General features: G+C 42.3%; 1 protein-coding gene across 4 annotated transcripts; it reads right to left on the reverse strand.

Annotated features, from left to right (window-relative positions):
• Positions 1–5,526: 5,526 nt before the first annotated feature.
• LOC139537057 (interleukin-13 receptor subunit alpha-2-like) lies at positions 5,527–22,854 on the reverse strand. 4 transcript variants are annotated; one of them, XM_071337898.1, is made up of 10 exons: positions 22,716–22,854; positions 18,021–18,119; positions 14,319–14,470; positions 13,397–13,550; positions 13,023–13,143; positions 12,711–12,895; positions 12,275–12,429; positions 9,231–9,378; positions 6,881–6,971; positions 5,527–6,782 (listed from the first exon to the last, which is right to left on the reverse strand). In XM_071337898.1, the coding sequence occupies exons 2-10, from the start codon at positions 18,106–18,108 to the stop codon at positions 6,668–6,670; spliced, it is 1,209 nt and encodes a 402-aa protein (XP_071193999.1). In that variant the 5' UTR covers positions 18,109–18,119; positions 22,716–22,854; the 3' UTR covers positions 5,527–6,667. The 4 variants fall into 4 exon arrangements, with proteins under 4 accessions (XP_071193999.1, XP_071193997.1, XP_071193996.1 ...); XM_071337896.1 differs by having other exon boundaries at positions 6,098–6,782; positions 6,881–6,977; XM_071337895.1 differs by having other exon boundaries at positions 6,098–6,782; positions 6,881–6,977; positions 9,231–9,381.
• Positions 22,855–23,545: the final 691 nt, after the last annotated feature.

Raw genomic sequence — 23,545 nt, forward strand, 5'->3', positions numbered from 1 at the left:
TCAGGTTGGATGGGAAGCATCGCTGCACAGCTATTTTCAGGTCTCTCCAGAGATGTTTGATTGGGTTCAAGTCTGGGCTTTGGCTGGGCCACTCAAGGACATTCAGAGACTTGTCCCGAAGCCACTCCTGCGTTGTCTTGGCTGTGTGCTTAGGATCGTTGTCTCGTTAGAATGTGAACCTTCACCCCCAGTCTGAGGTCCTGTGTGCTCTGGAGCAGGTTTTCATCAAGGATCTCTCTGTACTTTTCTCTGTTCATCTTTCCCTCAATCCTGACTAGTCTCCCAGTCCCTACATAATGATGCTGCCACCACTATGCTTCACCGTAGGGATGGTGCCAGGTTTCCTCCAGATGTGACGCTTGGCATTCAGGCCAAAGAGTTCAATTTCGGTTTCATCAGACCAGAGAATGTTGTTTCTCATGGTCTGAGAGCCCTTTAGGTGCCTTTTAGCAGACTCCAAGTTGGCTGTCATGTGCCTTTTACTGAGGAGTGGGTTCCGTCTGGCCACTCTACAATAAAGGCCTGATTGGTGGAGAACTGCAGAGATAGTTGTTCTTCTGGAACATTCTCCCATCTCCTCAGAGGAACTCTGGAGCTCGGTCAGAGTGACCATCGGTTTCTTGGTCACCTCCCTGACCAAGGCCCTTCTCCCCCCATTGCTCAGTTTGTCCGGGCGGCCAGCTCTAGGAAGAGTCTTGGTGGTTCCAAACTTGTTCCATTTAAGAATGATGGAGGCCACTGTGTTCTTTGGGACCTTCAATGCTGCAGAAATTTGTTGGTACCCTTCCCCAGATCTGAGCTCTACAGACAATTCCTTTGACCCCATGGCTTGGTTTTTGCTCTGACATGCACTGTCAACTGTGGGTCCTTATATAGACAGGTGTGTGCCTTTCCAAATCATGTCCAATCAACGGAATTTATCACAGGTGGACTCCAATCAAGTTGTAGAAACAGCTCAAGGATGATCAATGGAAACAGGATGCACCTGAGCTCAATTTCGAGTCTCATAGCAAAGGGTCATGTTGGCCGGATGTCTTTTGGGTGGTGGACCATTCTTGATACACATGGAAATCTGTTGAGTGGGAAAAACCCCAGCAGAGTTGCAGTTCTTGACACAAACAGGTGCGCCTGGCACCCACTACCATACCCCTATCAAAGGCACTTACATATTTTGTCTTTCCCATTTACCCTCTGAATGGCACACATACACAAGCCATGTCTCAATTGTCTTAAGGTTTAAAAATCATTATTTAACCTGTCTCCTCCCCTTCATCTACGCTGATTGAAGTGGATTTAACAAGTGACATCAATAAGTGCTCATAGCGTTCACCTGGTCATTCTATGTCATGGAAAGAGCAGGTGTTCTTCAGTTTTTGTATACTCATATTTCTGCTGTTTGGAAGAGAATAGGATGTTATGCAGAAAATGTGTTGGTAGTACAGGATGTTTGTGCACATGGAAGTGAGTGTTTTATGTTTACTAATGAGGCAATACAAATGTGATGTTACTAAAATGAAAGGGCATTTAGTTAAAAGGGCCCACTTTTTTCATAATTTGACAATAACTAGAATAAATCATTATTCAAATTACAAAAATGTGACTGACAATGATATTTTAGTCAAAATGACTGACTTGACTAAATCTAAAAAAAGAATGCCAAAATTACAGCAGTATTTATGTCTGTAATAAAACCCTTTTGTTAGGAAAAACTAATTCTGATTGTCTGGGCCTGACTCCCCAGTGGGTGGACCTATGGACTCGCAGGCCAAGCCATGGCTGCGCCCCTGCCTAGTCATGTGAAATCCAACAATTATGGTCTAATGAATTTATTTCTATTGACTGATTTCCTTCTATGAACTGTAATTCAGTAAAATCTTTTAAATTGTTGCATGTTGAGTTCATATTTTTGTTCAGTGTAATTTCCCCCAAAAAAATTGCATAATAATTTCAGACCCCACTGTACTTCCTTCCGACTGAAATTTGGAATTAGCTGTTGTGACACATCTTAGTGCTTTCATTGAGGTAATGGCAATAACGCCAGATTCAAAAGATTCATCAAATGATTTTTACACATTTGTTTCTGATACCCCCAAGTGTTCTAAAATGGAGAATGAAATAACTTGATGGTCCATGTTAATAGTATCTTAAAATATCCTGTGTGAATCCATTTGACTTTGTGACTTCTCCCAATCCCCCTTCACCGATGGGTATGGCGGCTCGCGCAGCGAGTTTGCTTCACAAAAGTGTCTCCCTCAGAAATATTAGTGAATACCGCTGCTCTAAGGCCAACAATGTTAGAAAAACCAATACGCAAATCCGCTATAGGGCATTTGAGTACAGAGCTTATTCAGAATTCAATGACTTTAGACTGATGGTCTAAAGATGATTATAATGAACGCCCATTGAAAATATGAAATCCATATACTGTTGAAGTCAGAAGTTTACATACACTTAGGTTGGAGTCATTAAAACTCATTTTTCAAACATTCCACAAATTTCTTGTTAACAAACTACAGTTTTGGCAAGTCGGTTAGGACATCTACTTTGTGCATGACATAAGTAATTTTTCCAACAATTGTTTACAGACAGATTATTTCACTTACAATTCACTGTATCACAATTCCATTGGGTCAGAAGTTTACATACACTAAGTTGACTGTGTCTTTTAAAAAGATTGGAAAATTCCAGAAAAGGATGTCATGGCTTTAGAAGCTTCTGATAGGCTAAGTGGCATCATTTGAGTCAATTGGAGGTGTACCTGTGGATGTATTTTAAGGCCTACCTTCAAACTCAGTGCCTCTTTGCTTGACATCATGGGAAAATCAAAAGAAATCAGCCAAGACCTCAGAAAATAAATTGTAGACCTCCACAAGTCTGGTTCATCCTTGGGAGCACGTTCATCTGTACAAACAATAGTACGCAAGTATAAACACCATAGGACCACGCAGCTGTCATACCGCTCAGGAAGGAGACGCGTTCTGTCTCCTAGAGATGAACGTACTTTGGTGCAAAAAGTGCAAATCAATCCCAGAACAACAGCAAAGGACCTTGTGAAGATGCTGGAGGAAACAGGTACAAAAGTATTTATTTCCACAGTAAAACGAGTCTTATATCAACATAACCTGAAAGTCCGCTCAGCAAGGTAAAATCCACATGGGGACAAAGATCGTACTTTTTGGAGAAATGTCCTCTGGTCTGATGAAAAAAAAATAGAACTGTTTGGCCATAATGACCATTGTTATGTTTGGAGGAAAAAGGGGGAGGCTTGCAAGCCGAATAACACCATCCCAACCGTGAAGCACGGGGGTGGCAGCATCATGTTGTGGGTGTGCTTTGCTGCAGGAGGCTTGGTCGCAAATGGGTCTTCCAAATGGACAATGACCCCAAGCATATTTCCAAAGTTTTGGCAAAATGGCTTAAGGACAAGAAAGTCAAGGTATTGGAGTGGCCATCATAAAGCCCTGACCTCAATCCTGTAGAAAATTTGTGGGCAGAAGTGAAAAAACATGTGCGAGCAAGGAGGCCTATAAAACCTGACTGTTACACCAGCTCTGTCAGGAAGAATGGGCCAAAATTCACCCAACTTGTTGTGGAAGGCTACCTGAAACGTTTGACCCAAGTTAAACAATTTAAAGGCAATGTTACCAAATACTAATTGAGTGTATGTAAACTTCTGACCCACTGGGAATGTGATGAAAGAAATAAAAACTGAAATAAATCATTCTCTCCACCATTATTCTGACATTTCACATTCTTAAAATAAAGTGGTGATCCTAACTGATCTAAGACAGGGAATTTTTACTAGGATTCAATGTCAGGAATTGTGAAAAACTGAGTTTAAATGTATTTGGTTAAGGTGTATGTAAACTTCTGACTTCAACTGTATCTACTCCATTTACATCTTATGGGATCTCTAACATGTCACAGATGAGTCTTCACCACAGTGGCCTGTCACATGGTTACTGTTGGCAACATCCTTGGGTTGTGGCAACTGATGGTGGTCAGGGCTGGTTGGGAGGAGCTGGTGACCAGGGATGGAAGGGGACTGGTGGTCAGAGCCAGGAAGAAAAAGCTGCAGGTCAGGGGAGAGTTTCTTGCTGACCCTCCTGCAGGCGCTGAAGAATATACTGTACGGGACAAAGGAGAGGAGGAACCCCAGCCAAGTAGAAGGCCATGTAGTAATCCCCAAAGTGGTCATGGTCTGTCATGGAGTAGTCCTGTGAAGACATACTACTCAGTATCACACAGAGAGGCATCATTGAGGAGCACTTCATGATGATTCATTCACAACTGACAAAAGCAGTGTCAAAGATAAACCAATTGTACAATAAGGCTCATGTGTGTATAGAGTAGGACGATTTTAACAATAGATCAACTAAAGTTTACAACAGGGTGTATGTGATAAAAAAAGCACACATCAAATCAGTGACCCATTTTATTACAGTCCGAAATGAGGTGAAGGCAGGGTAGACCTGCGAGGGGGGGTCCGGCGGTCATTGGGAGGGCCATGAGGCCCAGCAGGTAGCCAATGGCCTGGGAAGCTCTCAGGGAGCCCACCAGTTCAAAGGCCACAGGGGCCATGAAGCTGACGGAGCAGCCATCACACAGCCCCCCAGCAGTAGACACACTACAACCAGCCCTTCAAACCTGACACACAGGAACCAGCATAGACGCCAAGCCCAGCACCATGAAGGAGCCTATCTGGAGGATGATGACAAGGACAGGGTTAAAGAGGTTTGGCCACCACTGTTTCCTTCTAATCCTACTCAACATCGAGTCCTAAGGACAACCTCTGACACCACATAATCCTGTTCAACATCGAGTTCTAAGGACAACCTCAGACACCACATAATGTTTTTTGGAGCAGGTTAGGAGAATTAGCGTAGCAGGTTAGGAGACTGAGTTAGCTAAATTGCTCTCCTAACCTGCTACGAAAAGTCACAACCCAATGAAGGAGGACTGCGTTCCAATCTTGTTCACAGTAGTTCCTATGTTCTCTTGGATGTGGTTGACTGCAGAAATATCTTGCATACCCCTTGGAGCAGATCTCCCATCCTGCCAAACAGCAGGTGGACCATGTCAGAGAATACCCCAATGCACAGCAGCAGGACCCACTCCTTCACTGGGCTCTCAACAAACTGCTCCTACACAAAACTCATCTGACAAGAGACATCAATAGGATACACTGAATCAACGGGCAGCTTTTGTAGAACGACCAATATTAACAACAGTATGGCCGGGATTCAGAAAGGCAATGATCTCATGTTCGCCGAGATCGTATTCACGTTAGACGCTGCAGATGTCAGATTAATCGTAAATTACCTTTAAATGTCAAGCTTGCTAAAACACGCTTTAGACTGAATCCCAGCGAAGGTCAGAACGGTCAAAAATATTTAGACACAAAGGCACAAAGACTGCTGGAAGTAGCGTGTCTGGATCACCAGGGAAGGCAGGAAGGCAAAGGAGGAGCCAAAGCCAAACAAAACCCCATGGGTGAAGTACCACAAACCCTTGAACACAAAAAACAACATTTTTAGTATTTATTACATCAAATTAATGTACAAAATGTATGAATAGATTTGATTGAATTCTTGAAAATAAATAACAATTATATCACTAGGATTTGCAGATTAACCAGTTTTCCTTTGTGCAATAATTTATGAGAGAAAATATGGAAGACTAGAATTCTCCTAAATTACATGGGTGATCGAAATTGTCCAAAGAAAGTCACCCTGTGGACAATTGTCCAAAGAAAGTGATCTGTGGACATGCTGACCAGGAGGCAGCGGTGTAAAGTACAAATACGTTAAAGTACTACTTAAGTATTTGTTGGGGGGGGTCTGGATCCAGGTCAGGATCTGGATTTGCATGGGCACATGGGACAGTCTGAGATGATGGAACTTTCTCTTCCTCTGTATCAACGTCAAAACAACTTCCATTGCTTTTCATTTCTCCATGCTCGTGATATAAATACATCCATAAGACAGTTCAGCAACATTTCATTGCAAGAGCAACAATATACACTTGGAGGACAGTCATCCTGACCGGCCACATGATGGTGCCAAATAACATACATCAAATACAATACTGTAAAAAAAATACCAAACACATCTTTATAGCTATAGAGAAGCAAAATTGTGTTAAACATAACATAACATTAGTTCAACACCATTCAATGCATTACATTTTAACAGGTCGGGGAATTCTATGCAAAGCACTTAAAAGATACATTCGACTGGATGCAATGGCATCAAACTAAAACTACAAAAACCGACTCCAATAAGTATACTTTGTGATATAAATGAAAGACATGTGGAAAGTAAACAAACTGGAAAGAGCTATGGCATTTTTTAAGTCTATACTGTGTAACGTAACACCTGGAGTTCTACATTACGTAAATGGTTTGGTAAGAACACTTCATATTCTACTGAGTAACATACCGATACATAAGAGATGAATATCAGCATACAAGTCAATACAATTCTGTCTTGAATATGAAATTACACACTGCTTTACTGTCTCATCCTCATTTTGTGTCTGTGCATGGGTGTGTGCTTGCGTGTGTTTGAGCATGTTTGCATGGGTGTTTCAAATAAGTGTGAACACCTGTCTAACTCGTATCTCTTTATCATTTGTCTGCCCAAAGGAAATGCTTGCAAAGGCTATACTACTGGTTCTCTCTTGTTTTATTGAAATGACTGCGAGCAGAGACTCCTTTGGAATATTCCATCAGTTTGTGCAGGGGACCGAAAGGCATCATTTCCCCATCTCTGGCTTTCCACCTAAGAGACAGAGAGAAGATCAATATATGCAATGATCCTTCACCAGTATTTCAGTGCTTACTAGACAGTTTTGTGCGCGTGTGTGTGTGTATACTCACTTTCTCCATAGTGCCCACCCAAACAGAGACAGGATCAACAGAGAGATGATGATCCCGATGACCACGGCACAGCCCACTACAGCATCTGACTCTGTATCTAGGGAAAGAGATGGGTTAAGATACTCCTTCTTACAGGAAATACACAGAGTGTACAAACCATTATGAAAAGCTATTATCCCTTATTGATTTAAATCCACTTCAATCAGTCTAGATGAAGGGGAGGAGACAGGTTAAATTTTAAACTTTGAGACAATTGAGATATGGATTGTGTATGTGTGCCATTCAGAGGGTGAGTGGGCGAGACAAAAGATTTAAGTGCCTTTGAACGGGGTATGGTAGTAGGTGCCAGGCGCTCCGGTTTGAGTGTGTCAAGAACTGTAACACTGCTGGGTTTTTCACCCTCAACAGTTTCCCTAGTGTATCAAGAATGGTCCACCACCCAAAGGACATGCAGACATCTTGACAACTGTGGGAAGCATTGGAGTCAACAAGGGCCAGCATCCCTGTGGAATGCTTTTAACACCTTGTAGAGTCCATGCCCCGACAAATTGAAGCGCAACTCAATATTAGGAAGGTGTTAATGTTTTGTACACTCAGTGTATATGCATAGAGCTGAAGTCGGAAGTTTACATACACCTTAGCCAAATATTTTTAAACTCAGTTTTTCACAATTCCTGACATTTAATCCGAGTAAAAATGTCCTGTCTTAGGTCAGTTAGGATCATCACTTTATTTTAAGAATGTGAAATGTCAGAATAATAGTAGAGAGAATGATTTATTTCAGCTTTTAATTCTTTCATCACATTCCCAGTGGGTCAGACGTTTACATACACTCAATTAGTATTTGGTAGCATTGCTTATAAATTGTTTAACATGGGTCAAACGTTTCAGGTAGCCTTCCACAAGCTTCGCACAATAAGTTGGGTGAATTTTGGCCCGTTCATCCTGACAGAGCTGGTGTAACTGAGTCAGGTTTGTAGGCCTCCTTACTCGCACACGCTTTCTCAGTTCTGCCCACAAATTTTCTATGGGGTTGAAGTCAGGGCTTTGTGATGGCCACTCCAATACCTTGACTTTGTTGTCCTTCAGCTATTTTGCCACAACTTTGGAAGTATGCTTGGGGTCATTGTCCATTTGGAAGACCACTTTGCGACCAAGCTTTAACTCCTGACTGATGTCTTGAGATGTTGCTTCAATTTATCCACATAATTTTCCTAGGCATCATGATGCCATCTATTTTGTGAAGTGCACCAGTAACTCCTGCAGCAAAGCACACCCACAACATGATGCTGCCACCCCCGTGCTTCACGGTTGGGATGGTGTTCTTCGGCTTGCAAGCCTCTCCCTTTTTCCTCCAAACATAACGATGGTCATTATGGCCAAACAGTTCTATTTTTGTTTCATCAGACCAGAGGACATTGCTCCAAAAAGTACGATCTTTGTCCCCATGTGCAGTTGCAAACCGTCGTCTGGATTTTTTATGGCGGTTTTGGAGCAGTGGCTTCTTCCTTGCTGAGCAGCCTTTCAGGTTATGTCAATATAGGACTTGTTTTACTATAGATACTTTTGTACCTCTTTCCTCCAGCATCTTCACAAGGTTCTTTGCTGCTGTTCTGGGATTGATTTGCACTTTCGCACCAAAGTACGTTCCTTTCTAGGAGACAGAACGCTTTCCTTCCTGAGCTGTATGACGGCTGCGTGGTCCCATGGTGTTTATACTTGCGTACTATTGTTTGTACAGATGAACGTGGTACCTTCAGGCGTTTGGAAATTGCTCCCAAGGATGAACCAGACTTGTGGAGGTCTACAATATCTTTTCTAAGGTCTTGGCTGATTTCTTTTGATTTCCCCATGATGTCAAGCAAAGAGGCACTGAGTTTGAAGGTAGGCCTTGAAATACATCCACAGGTACACCTCCAATTGACTCAAATGATGTCAATTAGCCTATCAGAAGCTTCTAAAGCCATGACATAATTTTCTGGAATTTCCCAATCTGTTTAAAAGACACAGTCAATTTAGTGTATGTAAACTTCTGACCCAATGGAATTGTGATACAGTGAATTGTAAGTAAAATAATCTGTCTGTAAACAATTGTTGGAAAAATTACTTGTGTCATGCACAAAGTAGATGTCCTAACCGACTTGCCAAAACTATAGTTTGTTAACAAGAAATGTGTTGAGTGGTTGAAAAACGAGTTTTAATGACTCCAACCTAAGAGTATGTAAACTTCCGATTTCAACTATATATACAGGGGGGAAAATATGCATGGAGGAGAACAAACAGGCAAATCTATTAATTGAATTTAAGGATATACACCAGGAGATGATTTCTGTATGGAGAAATCTGTTACCTGAGTGACAGGACCAACGGCTCCAGTCACTCCAGAAGCCTCTGTCAGCACAGTAGTGGTGCATCCTAGACCTGACCCGGAAGCACTTCCTCTGGGCACCATCCATTGAGAGGGAAGTCAGCATCATCTCATTGGTTACGTTCCTCTGCTGCTGGTGACAAGAACGATATCAGATCTGAACAAAACTTCAGACAGATTTAGTCTATTCTCTAACCAATAATATTATTATTTTCTTCTTCAAAGGTTATCTCAATATCTTAAATTAGGGTATCTTCAATGACGTCAATGACGTCAAAAACTCAAACAACAAGCTCCCGCGCTCAGGTCTGTTCAACGCTGGTCCGACCAATCTGAATCCACGCTTCAAGACTGCTTCGATCACGCAGATTGGAATATGTTCCGCATCGCGTCCAACAACAATATTGACGAATATGCTGATTCGGTGAGCGAGTTCATTAGGAAGTGCATTGACGATGTCGTACCCACAGCAACGATAAAAACATTCCCAAACCAGAAACCGTGGATTGACGGCAGCATTCGCGTGAAACTGAAAGCGCGAACCACTGCTTTTAACCAGGGCAAGGTGACCGGAAGCATGACCGAATACAAACAGTGTAGCTATTCTCTCCGCAAGGCAATCAAACAGGCCAAGTCTCAGTACAGAGACAAAATCGAGTCGAAATTCAACAGCTCAGACACAAGAGGTATGTGGCAGGGTCTACAGTCAATCACGGATTACAAAAAGAAAACCAGCCCCGTCGAGGACCAGGATGTCTTGCTCCCAGACAGGCTAAACAACTTTTTTGCCCGCTTTGAGGACAATACAGTGCCACTGACACGGCCCCCTACCAAAACCTGCGGGCTCTCCTTCACTGCAGCCGAGGTGAGTAAAACATTTAAACGTGTTAACCCTCGCAAGGCTGCAGGCCCAGACGGCATTCCCAGCCGCGTCCTCAGAGCATGCGCAGACCAGCTGGCTGGTGTGTTTACGGACATATTCAATCAATCCTTATCCCAGTCTGCTGTTCCCACATGCTTCAAGAGGGCCACCATTGTTCCTGTTCCCAAGAAAGCTAAGGTAACTGAGCTAAATGACTACCGCCCCGTAGCACTCACTTCCGTCATCATGAAGTGCTTTGAGAGACTAGTCAAGGACCATATCACCTCCACCCTACCGGACACCCTAGACCCACTCCAATTTGCTTACCGACCCAATAGGTCCACAGACGACGCAATCGCAACCACACTGCACACTGCCCTAACCCATCTGGACAAGAGGAATACCCATGTGAGAATGCTGTTCATCGATTACAGCTCAGCATTTAACACCATAGTACCCTCCAAACTCGTCATCAAGCTCGAGACCCTGGGTCTCGACCCCGCTCTGTGCAACTGGGTCCTGGACTTCCTGACGGGCCGCCCCCAGGTGGTGAGGGTAGGTAACAACATCTCCACCCCGCTGATCCTCAACACTGGGGCCCCACAAGGGTGCGTTCTGAGCCCTCTCCTGTACTCCCTGTTCACCCACGACTGCGTGGCCATGCACGCCTCCAACTCAATCATCAAGTTTGCGGATGACACTACAGTGGTAGGCTTGATCACCAACAACGACGAGACGGCCTACAGGGAGGAGGTGAGGGCCCTCGGAGTGTGGTGTCAGGAAAATAACCTCATACTCAACGTCAACAAAACAAAGGAGATGATTGTGGACTTCAGGAAACAGCAGAGGGAGCACCCCCCTATCCACATCGACGGGTCAGTAGTGGAGAAGGTGGAAAGTTTTAAGTTCCTCGGTGTACACATCACGGACAAACTGAACTGGTCCACCCACACAGACAGCGTTGTGAAGAAGGCGCAGCAGCGCCTCTTCAACCTCAGGAGGCTGAAGAAATTCGGCTTGTCACCAAAAGCACTCACAAACTTCTACAGATGCACAATCGAGAGCATCCTGTCGGGCTGTATCACCGCCTGGTACGGCAACTGCTCCGCCCACAACCGTAAGGCTCTCCAGAGGGTAGTGAGGTCTGCAGAACGCATCACCAGGGGCAAACTACCTGCCCTCCAGGACACCTACACCACCCGATGTCACAGGAAGGCCATAAAGATCATCAAGGACAACAACCACCCAAGCCACTGCCTGTTCACCCCGCTATCATCCAGAAGGCGAGGTCAGTACAGGTGCATCAAAGCAGGGACCGAGAGACTGAAAAACAGCTTCTATCTCAAGGCCATCAGACTGTTAAACAGCCACCACTAACATTTAGCGGCCGCTGCCAACATACTGACTCAACTCCAGCCACTTTAAAAATGGGAATTGATGGAAATTATGTAAAAATGTACCACTAGCCACTTTAAGCAATGCCACTTAATACAATGTTTACATACCCTACATTACCCATCTCATATGTATATATACTGTACTCTATATCATCTACTGCATCTTGCCATCTTTATGCAATACATGTACCACTAGCCACTTTAAACTATGCCACTTTATGTTTACATACCCTACAGTACTCATCTCATATGTATATACCGTACTCTATACCATCTACTGCATCTGCCATGCCGTTCTGTACCACCACTCATCCATATATCTTTATGTACATATTCTTTATCCCTTACACTTGTGTGTGTGTGTAAGGTAGTAGTGTGGAATTGTTAGGTTAGATTACTGTTGGTTATTACTGCATTGTCGGAACTAGAAGCACAAGCATTTCGCTACACTCGCATTAACATCTGCTAACCATGTGTATGTGACTAATAAATTTGATTTGATTTGATTTGATGTGTCAAAACAAAAGGAGAACTATGTTCAGTACAGTATGTGCCTGCATTATCTGAGATCATGCATTTCTGTCTTTACTATACCTTGCAGACTGAGTAATGGCCAAGTTGCTATGCTACCTGTTATCTCAGGGAATTACACAATGTTTTGACACATAACGTCATTGAAGATAACCTAATTGAAGATATTGAGAGACAGGTTCAAGAAGGACATTCAGCCAAAGAAGAACATCCAGACAGGTTAAAGAAGGACATACCAACAACGGCTGCCCGCCTACGCCCTCCTCTCTGGCTTCCACTTCATACTCAAGGCAGTGCCTGGGAATCCTCTCGTTGGGCAAGTCCCACTGCACCTTGAGCCTCCTGTCTGGACTAGCTTCCAGATGCACTGTCTCAATGGCTGCAGGTTTCACTAGAATACAGAGAGGCACAAAGGAGTCAATGGATTGTTTACAAAGAAAACAGAACGGAGAACCCATAATGATGTCATTGCAAGTACTGGTGGGTGTAATGAGACAGGAGGAGAGATTAGACTATGCAGATAATATCTGTTTGGATGTGTTATGAACAAAGGACATGATGAAAAAGAACATTATGTGCAGCTGAAGAATGTTTATGGGAGAAAAATATAGCAGTATTGCATTGAATAGGTGAGGGTTATCATGCCTTGTTGTGAAGTTGAGTGTTAAGTACCATAATTCTGAATTTGCAGGGAGAAGAACGCCGACCTCAAGACCACCTTGGGAGAGGAGCTGTTTATGCATATGTTGAAATCACTGAATTCTGAGAGCGATTCCTCTGTGAATTTGCAGCCAGTCCTGACCCCATTGGAGTGGATGTACTGAGGACACTCCTCAGCTTGCTCCATCTCCCGATGCCTGGAGAAGCACACAGACTCACTCAGGCATCAGCACGCCACATTTGTCCAGTATATAAAGGTACAGACATGTAGGTAGGCCATATATTAGGAGAGATGTTCTAATGTGCCCATTTTGGGTGACCTACCAAAAGTACAGGCTGTACTGGGAGTGGGCTGGCTCCTCCAAGCCCGTCTCCCAGGTGCACTCCATGAACTCCTTCTGATAAAACACACAGCCAAACCCCTGGACCCTGGAGCCAACTGGGCCTGGAAGCAAATTAAAAGAGGTTAAGAGATTAATAGATGGTTGAAACTGGTCGACCAAATCGAACCGCCACATTCCGCCCCTGTCAATAATGGTGCCTGTAGAGAATTCAAGCTATACAGCACTACCGTCATTGTTCATTCCTATATAGGATGATGAGAGGATAGAACGGATCTCGCTTTCTGTCAGCCTATTGGTGTCATTTAATCCAAACAATTCCATATCTACAAAAGCACATTGTCCTCCTGACCTCACCTGTGTTATTGGGTGGCAGGACCATCTCTGTGAAGGGGCTCTTCAGCTCAGTACCGTTGGTGCAGGCTCCCTTCAGTAAGGTGGAGATCCGCACCCTGACCTCCTTCTCCAGGTCAAACTGAGCACGGTACCATGTCCGTACAGTCCTGATCACCTAACCATTCACAGACAATAGCACTTTAATATTACGCATACCTCAGGCACCTGGCCACTACTATGGCCTTTGAGCCATAACCACAGTTATTTACATTTACATTTACATTTAAGTCATTTAGCAGACGCTCTTATCCAGAGCGACTTACAAATTGGTGAATTCACCTTATGATATCCAGTGGAACAACCACTTACAATAGTGCATCTAACTCTTTTAAGGGGGGGGTTAGAAGGATTACTTTATCCTATCCTAGGTATTCCTTAAAGAGGTCGGGTTACAGGTGTCTCCGGAAGGTGTTGATTGACTCCGCTGACCTGGCGTCGTGAGGGAGTTTGTTCCACCATTGGGGTGCCATATTGTACAGATTTTAAAAATCTCCAATATATTCATGATATTCTCATGAATACATTCATGAATCTTTCATTCCTGAATTTTTCATTCTTACTCCCTCTAAAAATGGTGTAGGCTGTTTTACATTTACAGGAAACCCCCAGAATAATCCCATTGAAGCTAAATACAGTTTACAGCTCGTCAACCACAAATCTAGACAGATTTTAGGAGATATCATTGGGAAATATTGACTTCTGATGTAAATCATAACTGGTTTTGGCAGGATGTTTATGGACGGTGTATCACGTTGCTCTGTTATTCTGTGTATAAGAATGCAGTAGCATTAGGACACACAGTCCTGTTCTGGCAGACAAGTGCAACCCTCCGGTGTGGCAGGTACACGTTTGATAATGTCTAGTTTTGTGTCCAGTGACTTACAGTCCATCTGCTCTGATATGTGTTGAAGTACTCCAGATGGTATCTCATGGAGCAGGCAGTCAAGTTGGTCAGGCTGGCTGGAGCCGTCCAGTGGATGTAGAGTGGCCCGAGGTGGCCAGGGTCATCAATCCCAACGTTCTCAGGAGGATCCACTGGAAGTCAATGAGGTACACAGTATTTTCAGGTCAAAGGTTAATAGAGCAAAGGTACCTGCAAGCTTGCAGTAAGCATTAAAAGAGGCAATCTGTGATTGGTTCATCAATTCATTATATATACTGTTGTAACTCATCTAAACCCAAAATATAAGCTTGTTTTATCTATTGTTTGTAGACAGATCTTAGGAGATATCATTGTAAACAATGTAATTGTAAATAAGCACGGAATAGCCTCAAATAACTATAATTTTGCTATCATGGATGCTCAGTCCTTGCAGCCATAACTAACACAGACAGCACACATACATCTCGCCGACGTCGGCCTGACAGCGGTATACCGTTAGTAGATTACGTTCCATTTAGAAGGTCGGCCGGAGGGCGGCTGTGGGAGGTCGAAATGCATGCGCGCTGCACAGTCACATGGAGTCAGCATCACAGAGTCGGCCGTAGATGTTGTAGATATTGAAATTGGGACCCAGATAGCACACATACGTCTGCCCAAAGTAGTGACGATGTATACATGATACATCGGGAAGATGTAGTATAGCAGTGTTGGCCAAAAGTTTTGAGAATGACACAAATATTAATTTCCACAAAGTTTGCTGCTTCAGTGTCTTTAGATTTTTTGTCAGATGTTACTATGGAATACTGAAGTATAATTACAAGCATTTCATAAGTGTCAAAGGCTTTTATTGACAATTGCATGAAGTTGATGCAAAGAGTCAATATTTGCAGTGTTGACCCTTCTTTTTCAAGACAGCTGCTATCCGCCCTGGCATGCTGTCAATAAACTTCTGGGCCACATCCTGACTGATGGCAGCCCATTCTTGCATAATCAATGCTTGGAGTTTGTCAGAATTTGTTTGTCCATCCGCCTCTTGAGGATTGACCACAAGTTCTCAATGGGATTAAGGTCTGGGGAGTTTCCTGGCTATAGACCCAAAATATCTATGTTTTGTTCCCCCAGCCACTTAGTTATCACTTTTACCTCATGGCAAGGTGCTCCATCATGCTGGAAAAGGCATTGTTCGTCACCAAACTGTTCCTGGATGGTTGGGAGAAGTTGCTCTCGGAGGATGTGTTGGTACCATTCTTTATTCATGGCTGTGTTCTTAGGCAAAATTGTGAGTGAGCCCACTCTCTTGGCTGAGAAGCAACCCCACACATACATGGTCTCAGGATGCTTTACTGTTGGCATGACACAGGACTGATGGTAGCGCTCACCTTGTCATCAGCATATGCGAATTGCCATCATACAAACTGAGGCAGCAGACTTTGTGAAAATGAATATTTGTGTCATTCTCAAAACTTTTGGCCACGACTGTAGAGAGCATTAGCACATTGGCAAGACGTTTTGCTGATGTATGTAGAATGCCTACATTCTACATCGTTTATATAAATAGGCCAGGCATCAACATTCTATTCGGATATCTCGGCGTCATTTTACCAATGTGCAAACGCTCTCCAAACGACATATTCCCTACTCAGTTTGATACGTCGGCCAAAGATTTGCGTGCTGACTGGCGTCGAGTATCACAATGCGGCCTTCTCTGGATGTATAATCATTCCTCACCCGTGGGGACCACGTATCACATCTTTTAGGCATAGCTTACCCATGGACAGTCAAACATTTTTAGGTCATGGTTGGCAATACTTTTATCAGAAAATATATATAAAGCCGATAGGCTTAAATAAATGAATAAAAGCACATTTTCTGATTACAGTACTTGTCCCATGCATTCTTTTCACCTTATTTTGTAAATATATTCATCACATATTCAAATCAAATCAAATTTTATTCGTCACATGTGCCGAATACAACAGGTAATAGACCTTACAGTGAAATGCTAACTTACAAGCCCTTCACCAACATTGCAGTTTTAAGAAAAATAAGTGTTAAGAATTTATTTACCAAAATAAACTGAAGTTTTAAAAAAACTAAAAAAAACAGGTAAATAAATAGAAAAGGTAGGTTTTCCTTTTGTCAAGGTGGGAAATAACAGTGTGGAGTGCAATAGAGATTGCGTCATGTGTGGGTCTGTTGGGGCGGTATGCAAATTGGAGTGGGTCTAGGGTTTCTGGGATAACGGTGTTGTGAGCCATGACCAGCCTTTCAAAGCACTTCATGGCTACAGATGTGAGTGCTACGGGTCGGTAGTCATTTAGGCAGGTTACCTTGGTGTTCTTGGGCACAGAGACTATGGTGGTCTGCTTGAAACATGTTGGTATTACAGACTCGGTCAGGGACAGGTTGAAAATGTCAATGAAGACACTTGCTCAGAGTACACATCAGCACATGCTCAGAGTACACATCCTGGTAATCCGTCTGTTCCTGCAGCCTTGGGAATGTTGACCTGTTTCAAGGTCTTACTCATGTCGGCTATGGAGATCATGATCACACAGTCGTGCGGAAGAGCTAGTGCTCTCAAGCATGCTTCAGTATTGCTTGCCTCGAAGCGAGCATAGAAGTAATTTAGCTCGTCTGGTAGGCTTGAGTCATTGGCAGCTCGCGGCTGTGCTTCCCTTTGTAGTCCGTAATAGTTTACAAGCCCTGCCGCCTCTGGATGAGCATTTTCTTGTTTGCTTATGGCCTTATACAGATCGTTGAGTGTGGTCTTAGTGGCAGTATCAGTTTGTGGTGGTAAATAGACAGCAAAAAATATAGATGAAAACCCTCTTGGTAAATAGTGTGGTCTACAGCCTGCATAAGCTATATTTTTGTTAAATGTAATGTTTCTGTTTCTCTCTTCTTTGTGTAACATTTGTGTTGTGGAGAAATGACCAGGCAGGAGACGGGAGTACAGTTAGATTTCATTTAGTCAAAACCTCTCGTGCTCTACAGTTCCCGCATGTGCATTTCCTATTAGGTGTAGTGACGTAACACTGCCGTAATACATCACTGCTTAGTAACAGCATAGTAACTAATATAAACAGATGTAGATCCCAGATACTACACTTTGTGCAGGAGTAATTTAAGAATTTGATGGTATAGCAATAGGTTAATACATTTGACATTAACTCTAGTCTTCCCTCTTCATTTTACCCACAAACAAAATCACTTCCAATCTATTATATTCTCATTTAGCTCAGTTGGTAGAGCATGGAGCTTTGTGGCTTCGATTCGCACAGGGGACAAGTATGAAAAATGAAAAGTATACAAATGTATTTACTCACTACTGTAACTTTTTATTGTTGCCAGTATAATTTAGCAGCTTTGACACGCATCGTCCAAATAGCGGCTGAAGGGAAAATGTGATCTAATGCAGATGTCTTGGCGACATCTTGCCAATGTGCAAACGCTCTCTGTGATGCTGAGCGGCCATGTGACTGTGCAGTGCGCATTCATTCCAACCTCCCACACTCACCGCCACCCACCTAGCCATGTGCTGTCTGGATATAACCACCTATATAGCCTATATAGTACAGTGTATTTGACAGCCCATTACATTCTTGTACAAACATAATTTTGAACGGAAATCTGCCTGAGATGAGATATTACACAGTAAAACAGTGATTAATGAATGGAAAGACACCTGCAGAGACTAACCTGTAAATTCTTGTGACTTGATGCACTCACTCCAAACAGATATAAGCATTAATATGGCTGTAAACTGCCACGTTTTACTCTTCAACATTCTTCTGGCCCCTGGAACATCATGAGAATGTAATTGTAGAATTTACTATTGATAAATCAATCATATCTATCCAGTGTTGGGGAAGCTACAGTACTAAGATACCAAGTTTACTAAGATACCAATTACTAAACACTGGAAGAAGTTAAGCTACAATAAAACTACAAATAAGTAACACATTGTTTACTTAACTAAAGTCACTTTGAAAAACTAGTTCACCACATCCAAACTACTTAGTGAAAAAATGATCAAATCTTAATCTGAAATATCAGACGACAAATTGCAAGAATAGATCAATCTGGGGTCATATGTTAACAGAATGCGTAATTTAGCCTTTTAAACAAAAACAATGTTTCAAGTGAGAATTAGGTAGGTCTACCTACTTCACTTACAATTTGTTATTTTTGCAATAAAATGTGTGGTTTCATTAGTTGTTTGGGTTGGGTTGTTGCAATATGGTCTCAGAGTATTTTGTATGATTCTGTACGTAAAGCTGAGAAATCAGTATCATGTATTACTATGGGATGTATTAATTTGTGGATGTCCATCACCAATTTCGTATGATATGTTAAGAATTACAATTGGTATTATATGTTACGAATTTGCAAAACGTACAATATACTATTAATTTTCTAAATGTAAAATATGTTAAGAATTTGCTCAAATGTATGATATGTTAAGAATTCTAGCTAGGTGACTAGGTGGCTAACATTAGCTAGCTCGCTAATGTTAGCTAGGCTAGGGGTTAGGATTAGGGGTTAGGGTTAAGTTTAAGAGTTAGGTTAAAGGGTTAAGGTTAGGATTAGCTAAAAGGGTTAAGGTTGGGGTTATGCAAAGGGATGGCTAAAAGGGTTAAGGTTAGAGTGAGGGGAAGGGTTAGCTAACATGCTAAGTAGTTGCAAAGTAGCAAAACATTTGTAAATAGTTGAAAAGTTGCTAAAATGCTAAAGTTGTCTGTGATGAGATTCGAACATGCAACCTTTGATTTGCTAGATGTTTGCGTTATACGTATTACAGCACTTTTTGTACATAGTTCCCCGATTTTAGGGGACCAAAAGTATTGGGACAAATTCACTTACATGTGTTTTAAAGATGGTAAAAAGTTAAGTATATTAAGTAAGTGGTGCCATATTCATAGCACGCAATTGTAACAGTATAACTTTAGACCGTCCCCTCGCCCCGACACAGGCGCGAACCAGGGACCCTCTGCACACATCAACAACAGTCACCCACGAAGCGTCGTTACCCATCGCTCCACAAAAGCCGCGGCCCTTGCAGAGCAAGGGGCAACACTACTTCTAGGTTTCAGAGCAAGTGACGTAACTGATTGAAACGCTAGTAGCGCGTACCCGCTAACTAGCTAGCCATTTCACATCCGTTACACTCACCCCCATTTCAACCTCCTCCTTTTCCGCAGCAAACAGTGATCCGGGTCAACAGCATCAATGTAACAGTATAACTTTATGGCGTCCCCTCGCCCCGACCCGGGCGCGAACCAGGGACCCTCTGCACACATCAACAACTGACACCCACGAAGCGTCGTTACCCATCGCTCCACAAAAGCCGCGGCCCTTGCAGAGCAAGGGGCAACACTACTTCTAGGTTTCAGAGCAAGTGACGTAACTGATTGAAACGCTAGTAGCGCGTACCCGCTAACTAGCTAGCCATTTCACATCCGTTACACAATGACTACATCAAGCTTGACTCTACAAATTTGTTGGATGCATTTGCTGTTCGTTTTGGTTACATTTCAGATTATTTTGTGGCCAATAGAAATGAATGGTAAATAATGTAGTGTCATTTTGGAGTCACTTTTATTGTAAATAAGAATAGAATGTCTCTAAACACTTCTACATTAATGTGGATGCTACCATGATTACTGACAATCCTGAATTAATCGTAAAATCATGATGAGTGAGAAAGTTAAAGAAGCACAACTATGATAACCCCCGCCCAAATAAAAATGCTAACTTCCGTTATTGTAATAGTGAGACGTTAGCACAGCGTTTCCTAAACTCGGCTATCAGGACCCCAAGGGGTGCACGCTTTGGTTTTTGTCCTAATCAGCTGATCCAAATTATCAAAACTTGGTGATTAGTTGATTATTTTAATCAGCTGTGTAAGGCTAGGGCAAAAAACAAAACTTGCACGCTTGGGGTCCTGAGGACAGAGTTTGGGAAACCCTTGGTCAGCATGTCTTGGGGTTATGATATTTGTGTGTATATCTTTCTCACTCATCATTATTCACATCAATTCAAGACACTTCACTCAGAGCATTTCATATTATTCTGTACGTAAATCCGAGACACTCCATTTAGTATGTTATGTTACATTTCTTATGGTATGTTTTAATTTGTGAATGTCCTACAACCATTTCTCATGATATGTTTACAAATTACAATTGGTATGATATTGTAACAACCCTGGGGTTATAAGCGCGGATATCAACTCTGCCGCTGGAGCATTCTTTTGCGGCACAGTCGATAACGCGCTGGACTTCGGGCTAGAAGGTTGAGGGTTCGAGACCTGTTCCCTGCCTGTTTCATTACATTGGTGTCAGAAGTGATCGGACCTTGCATCCACGACAGTGTGTGTGCTTGGCCAGTGAGCGCGTTCCTATTAGACGTAGAGTTGCAAGCTAGCGCGAGGACGCACTCTTTGAAAGGAGGGAGTTGTGTAATGATCCTGTGGTTATAAGCGTGCATATCGACTCTGCTGCTCGAGAATGCTTTTGGGGCACAGAAGGACAAGGGGTCAAGGCCTGCTCCCTGCCTGTTTCATTACAATATGTTAGGAATTTGCTAAATGTACCACATGCTAACATTAGTTAGCTAGCTAGGGTGAGGTTTAAGGTTAGGAGTTAAGGTTAGTTAAAAGGGTTAAGATTAGGGGAAGGGTTAGCTAACATGCTAAGTAGTTGCAAAGTAGCTAAAAAGTAGTAAGTAGTTGAAAAGTTGCTAATTAGCTAAAATTGTCTGTGATTAGATTTTTAAAAACTTTAGGTTGCTAGATGTTCGTGTTATTCACCCACCCTGACCAACCAACCTCTATTCGTTTTTGCCTTAAGTAACTTTCTGTCTTATGTAACCATACCAAACATAATATGTAATACTAAATAGAACGTCCGGATTTACGTTTACTATGTAACGTGTAATGTGAGACTAGGCTGCGCTAGCTAACATAGTTTAGCCTGGTTTATGCCGAAAATGGCAGTGTGTCAGCGAAGATGGGCGTTTGGCATTCGTTTGAAGATTTAGAAGCTGAGGGACCATTTCACACGGACTGCGTTTCTGGACTCGGTTGAACAATTGGGCGCGGGCGATTAGGATGACTATGTTGGCATCGGCCGAAGAGGGGTGTTCACTGAACTTAGTCAGGACTTTGGTCTGAAGAAGAGCACGGTTTGCATTGTTCATTAAGAGACGGAGTCTGGCTGGAGCCGAAGAATCGTTGCCTAAATACAAACTTGGCGTTCGGCCAGAGGATTACGTGAACACGCACAGTGTGACATACTCTGCTGGGTTATTGCGTGACATTCTGTGTTTAATAGCCAAATGGATTATTGTGAACTGCAAACTCTTTGTCAATTGTGTCCACAGCACGCTCGTCCCCATAGTAGGGTATACTACAATACCATGGCTATAATGTAACACATTTGCCTCTAGAAATGTGTTAATGTGCCGGTGGAAATGTTCAACATCCACTGAAGTAGCTAGCTAGCAAATTTACCAGATATCTATAGTAGTTTCCTTGGTAACCAAACAAACAGAATTACTTCAAACCAGCAGTCCTAGCTTGCTATTATGAAAATCGAATTCAACAATGTCAATAATGTTTTAAATTCGACTTTTGCTTTCAAATGCAGCTCAAACATAGAACATGTAAGAATGAACTATAGCCACTGAATTCTACCGTGCTGGTATAGGGAAATAATGTACGTTCTAGAATGCCCTTCAAGACAAATCCATAATAATAATAATAAATGCCAGCAAACGTGCAAACTACTTCAGTGGATTCAATTATAGCCATGGTATAAAAGGGACATATCAAATCGGGGCTCTATGCGTTCTCTGGAAAATAATGAGCGTTCATTATTTTCCATAACGTATAGCCAGCCCCTCGTTGATTATCCCTTACTTATTTAAAATAGGGTTAAGTGTGTAATAGTCTTGATATAAACCTTTGTTTATATTCAGAGGGAACTATTAAAACAGACATACATATTTCATGTGACTGTGAAGCAAACTACAATTCACAGCTTTAAAGAATCTTGTGAAAATAATACATAGTTGATATGCACAAATTATAATATATTGTACAGTAGCTATATTCATTAAATTCAGTGGGAAAAATTCATAAAAATCATTAAGGGATTAAAATACAGTAGACAAAGTTAATATACAAAGTACATGTTTTTCAAGCATAAGGTAAAGAATTCTTACACAGTGCAAGCATGCTTTTAAATCAAAGTATGTCTATACAAATGCACCCCACAATGAAAATCATACCATTTTATATAAACAGTTTATGAGAATATAAAGATGAGATCATTTGGATCCAAAACAGAAAGAACAGAGGATAGAAGTGCATATCCACAGACAAGTACTTACTGTGAATCGAGTCAAGGTCTCAGCAGGGGTCATGTACTGTACTCTGCCTGTACGTCTGGACCTTGCCAACCTGTCCTCTCAGCCTCGGAGTGTGGTCATGGATGTATTGAGGTGGAAGGGAAATCAGGGCTGGGCTGTGGCACTGATCTAGATGGGTGGGTGCTTCAGGGTAATGGTTTCTCATCCTGTTGGAGGTTTTGGTTTCCCTGTTCCCAGAAATTAGGTCCTGGTTCCTGTGAATAAAGTTGCAACGCTTCTCTTGAAGCTCACAGTATATTATAGCAACTTGGCGTACATATTGACTCTAAGTAGTGTACTTTGGTGCACCAGTATCAACCAGTTAGCCTTGATCCAATTTCAGTTACTAGCACTAGAGTTATTGTTCAAACATGTAGCTACCCTTTCCTGTATAATGTCTGAGAGACATTTCACTAATTACATTGTCCTGTGCGACTCAGTTGGTAGGACATGGTGGTTGCAACACAAGTTTGTGGGTTCAATTCCCGCTGGGGCCACCCATACCAAAAATGTATGTATGCATGACTGCAAGTCACTTTGGATAAAAGCGCATGCTAAAAATGGCATACAGTAACTTCTTACGATAATGCATACTTGTTGGTACATCAAAGATCCACACAAGGCCTGTCAAACCTAACTACTCGATACAAAATGTTTCACAAGGCAATAAAAATGTAATTACTATGTTATTATTTTGTAATACTTTGTAGCTTTTAACAATGATCTGTCTTCAAGTGTAACCAGTTATTTTAAAGAATTACACTTTATTTTTCCTTTGTTTTCATTTATTTTTATTTTTTAGAAACACACCA

Source organism: Salvelinus alpinus, chromosome 13, assembly GCF_045679555.1.
Source record: "Salvelinus alpinus chromosome 13, SLU_Salpinus.1, whole genome shotgun sequence".
NCBI lineage: Eukaryota > Metazoa > Chordata > Actinopteri > Salmoniformes > Salmonidae > Salvelinus > Salvelinus alpinus.

Coding starts and splice junctions, on each gene's coding strand:
- LOC139537057 (XM_071337895.1), bottom strand. CDS start 18,108: ATGTTGAAGAGTAAAACGTGGCAGTTTACAGCCATATTAATGCTTATA. Junction 14,471..18,020: donor CAAGTCACAAGAATTTACAG/GTTAGTCTCTGC, acceptor ATTGACTTCCAG/TGGATCCTCCTGAGAACGTT. Junction 6,978..9,230: donor CCGTTGGTCCTGTCACTCAG/GTAACAGATTTC, acceptor CTCTTTCCCTAG/ATACAGAGTCAGATGCTGTA.